This window comes from Aplysia californica, unplaced genomic scaffold (assembly GCF_000002075.1).
Source record: "Aplysia californica isolate F4 #8 unplaced genomic scaffold, AplCal3.0 scaffold00350, whole genome shotgun sequence".
Taxonomy (NCBI): Eukaryota; Metazoa; Mollusca; class Gastropoda; order Aplysiida; family Aplysiidae; genus Aplysia; species Aplysia californica.
Genome location: NW_004797620.1, coordinates 517398 through 521264, shown reverse-complemented (window position 1 = coordinate 521264; position 3867 = coordinate 517398). Strand labels below are relative to the sequence as shown.

The 3867-nt window shown below is 36.9% G+C and overlaps 1 protein-coding gene across 11 annotated transcripts in view; it reads right to left on the bottom strand.

The window, feature by feature from the left end:
* The window catches only part of LOC101850580 (gonadotropin-releasing hormone receptor), a 211014-nt gene that overhangs the window by 66361 nt on the left and 140786 nt on the right, over window positions 1-3867 (bottom strand). For all 11 annotated transcript variants that reach the window (XM_035970962.1, XM_035970963.1, XM_035970955.1 and 8 more), the window contains one exon: window positions 3272-3379. In XM_035970962.1, coding sequence (XP_035826855.1) covers window positions 3272-3379 — 108 coding nt within the window. The remainder of the gene's footprint in view (window positions 1-3271; window positions 3380-3867) is intronic.

Genomic DNA, 3867 nt, shown 5'->3' with positions numbered 1-3867 from the left:
TTCCCAAGGATACAACGTCGGACCCAGCTGAGGCTCGAACCCCCGAACCCGCAATCTCATGATTACGAGTCCGGTAGCCTAACCACTAGGCTACCGACGCCACACCCATTGTATCTGCAGAGGAGAATATTTATCTTACAAGGAACTAGGATAAATAAGGTCTATGATGATTTCTTGCCTCTGTTGTGTTCTGTTAGACAAATCGCTACCTTAAAATTACAAAGTTCTACATTTGGGTGGTTGGCGGGTGCTCTCGTGTGGTTTGCTTCTTCTTTCCTATCAAACATTTATCGTTTGTTATCTCCCCTTTTTCTTTTTAATGAATGTTACTCTCTTGTAACACCTCTAATCTTCTGGCGTTCATATTATGACCTTATGCAGTTTTGAGTGCCGTAAAACCTCTACTAAAACTAAAACTAAACTAAAACTAAAGTTCTATAAGTATCTGCTTTGGGGAAATTTGACGCGAAAAAAATTAAGTTTCAAGCTTTTTCGAATGCAATTCTTTGACTATCTTGAAAACGACTCGAAATAATCATACCATTCTGATAGAGCAGACAGAAGATCAATGAAGGTTTCTGACCTCACGGTCTGGGTAACTTAACCTGCCAAAAAATCAAATGTCAGATAAAACTTTGTAGTGCAATTCTAGGGTAAAAAAATAAGGGTAGAGGCGAGTATCGCCTCATTTTGAGCTGCTTAATTTCTCAAAGCTTCAAGTGCAAGTCCACTGCTCACAGGCTTCTTTATTGGCCTCGGATTAGGTAAATGTAGAAACTTGTCTCTTTCTTTCTCTTTCTCTCTCTGTCTCTTTTTCTCGCTCTCTTGCCGTCCCTCTCTCTCTCTCTCTCTCTCTCTCTCTCTCTCTCTCTCTCTCTCTCAGAAGTACATACCTATATTCCCTTGTTTAGAATACAAGATAGACAACACCAGAGTCTGTGCATAGTGTTGAGACGGACGGACAGACAGCTCAGGTTCTTATAATGAAGTTTAATTTTACACCTCCATAGAAAAGAACAGATCCTGCCTGTCTTGATCTTTCAAACGTACATCTCGCGATACAACGTCTCACCTCCAACACCGAGGTACCCAATACAAAATGTGAAGCATGGTGGTGAAATCAGGCGCTCGTCAAAATAATGAAACAGAAGAGAACGTCATTTTTCTTCCAAATCTGGCTATTTTTAAATGAATTTTTATTCTTTTTGCTCAACACTTTTTATGTCCATCTAGAAACATATTGCTGAGTGGCTTTTTATTGAAAGTTGTTGATTAAAGGCACACAAATTTTTGCTTCCAATGACTCTCAAGCTTTGGAAGTGGCCAAACTTTGGCGGCCATTTTCTATCAAATTTTACTTTTGTGACATCACCTACCTCAATTCGACATATCTTGAATTCTATTAAAGATAAATGGGTAATTTTTTCATCGAAAGCAAGACAAGTGAACACGATTTAGATACCAGAACTCCTTTTGTCGGAAAATTGACGAGCGCCTGATTCCACCACGTCTTGACACATATTCTCTCAAATCGGGAACAAAACTTTGTTCTGCGTGCGACAGTGAAGCGCCTCACACAAACGTCATTAGCTCCTGGGTCAATGTCCGTAGGGTTTTAAACATTATAACGGCTAGACGCTTTGACCTGATTATTCTGTAAATGATTATATTTAAAGGATAATTTGGAAGTTCATTTTCAGTTGGAACCAAAGCTCTAGTTTTAATCTTCATCCAAAACAGATGCGTCTAATGATCTAGAAAGTTATTAAGTTTTTTTTTCTTCTATCCTGAAAATTGTTGGTTTGTGTTTTTAAGTTGTTTTTTTTTAATCAAAATTTTGTGAGTGCAAAATAATATGATCACTTTCTAAGTCTCTGTTCAGCTATTCTCACCCGCGCTTGTACAATATGCTCACATTGCCTTCGGACCTGTTCGTCTTTAACATGAAATAAACGAACGTATTTTTTCATTATGTACCAAAACCCAAATTAAATACAATGATTTCAAATTTTCCATCCTCTTATCAGTCACAGTATTTTGATTTCGCTTATTAAAATCTAATTCTTAATTACCAGTTTTAGAGAGTCAGTTCTTGTGAAATACAAATGGAGACCCTTGGGCAGTATGTGGTGGTTATTAGGTCTTTTTGTTCGAAATGAAAGGATTTAATCAACTTTAAAAAAACCAAAAACTTTCGCTTTCATTTTTCAATTTAGGAGTTCTTGAAAAGAAAATCGTGAGCTGTGTGTTTGAAAGATCTAGTAATACACATTTTAAGATTTTAAAAGATAGAGCTAGATGTAGAAAATGTATTATTTCTGTGGTGAGTAACAGAAATGCATTTTGCCAGAGATATAGGGTTAAACTGTATACAGGTAGTCACCTGACGAAAACAGACAATAGTAATATACCACGACATCACAGACCCTCAGCTGACGTATGTGGTGAAGCGGCTAGACAATTCGCAGTCACACGCCACGGACCAAAGTTCGATTACCGAGTGGGGAGACCTTGTATCAATTGTTTCTGTCTTTTTTCTAGGACAATGTTTATCTCTCAACCGGGGTTGAGTTTGACAAGCAAAGCCGGATGCCTGCCTCCTTAATTACCTAGATTTTGTCGATCTGGACGTAAAAACACCGAGTTCGATTCCAGAGTGGGGAGAAATATGATTTTTTAAGAATCCTTTTTAATCTGCTGAGATGTTGTATCCTATTCACCTGGTTGGCTCTGAATGGCAGGGTAAAAAACCCGCCTATAAAAAGATTTAAATTGTGTTGGTAGGGGCGTAAAAATACCCACGTTTAAAGAATAATTGTAAGGCAGCGTGGTGATATCAGGCTCTCGTCAAAATAATCAAAGTGAAGAAACTTGCATTTTTCCGCAGGTTTGTGAATTTTTAAAATCAATATGTTTTTTGGCTCAACACCTTTCAGGCCCAATAAAGAACATATTTCTGTGTAGATTTTTCTAAAAATCGTTGATTTAAGGCACAAAAAAGTAAATTTTCAGTTACCACGGAACCTAAGCTAAGGAAATAACTAATATTTGCCCGGCATATTTTCACTAATTTTATCTCTGAAAACAGGTGACCCACACCTCCTTCATTTGCAAATATCTCGACTTTTATTCAAGATAAATGAATATTATTTTCATCCAAATAAAGACAAGTAAACAAGCTTTAAGATGATACCAATAATTCTAAATGCCGCGAAATTGACGAGAGCCTGATTCCTCCACACTGCCTCACAATTGTATTCTGACTACTTACACCGTCTGGAGATGGGCTTGCTACAGAAGGCCATACAGAGGTAGCGTTTGTAGTTGACCCATCGCGTGACCCAGGTCTTCCTCGCCGGCATCTGAATACTGTCCATCACTGTGGACAAACGGGAGAAAATAAATACACAATGACCTACTAATTATTATATTACATTATTATACTACTGTAATGTTTTTAAAATGTGCAAGCATAAAAAACAAAGCACAATGAATTACTATAATGTTCATCAGTGTAAATAAAGGGAAAATACAATGTTTGACAACGTGCATAATCTATGTATTATATACGGATATCTATATGTAATAATATAATGTTTATATGATATTATTTCGGCACAAGAGCAGTCAGTCTTCTTTATTTTGGAGCTAATTTGTCCTCCATTTAAAAGTTTGTCTCAAAATTGTGTTAAGCATAATGTCTTTCTACATTCTGTTTAATATCCATCTCTCAAACAGTCGGTGTTTTGTGGGATTTTGATGTCGTTGGTGTTGTTGGTTTTTTGTGTAAAAGCAAGATCGAGAAATTTACTCGAAAAGATTCAATTATTCCCTTGAATTAATTCTATCTATCTCTTTCTCCCCCCC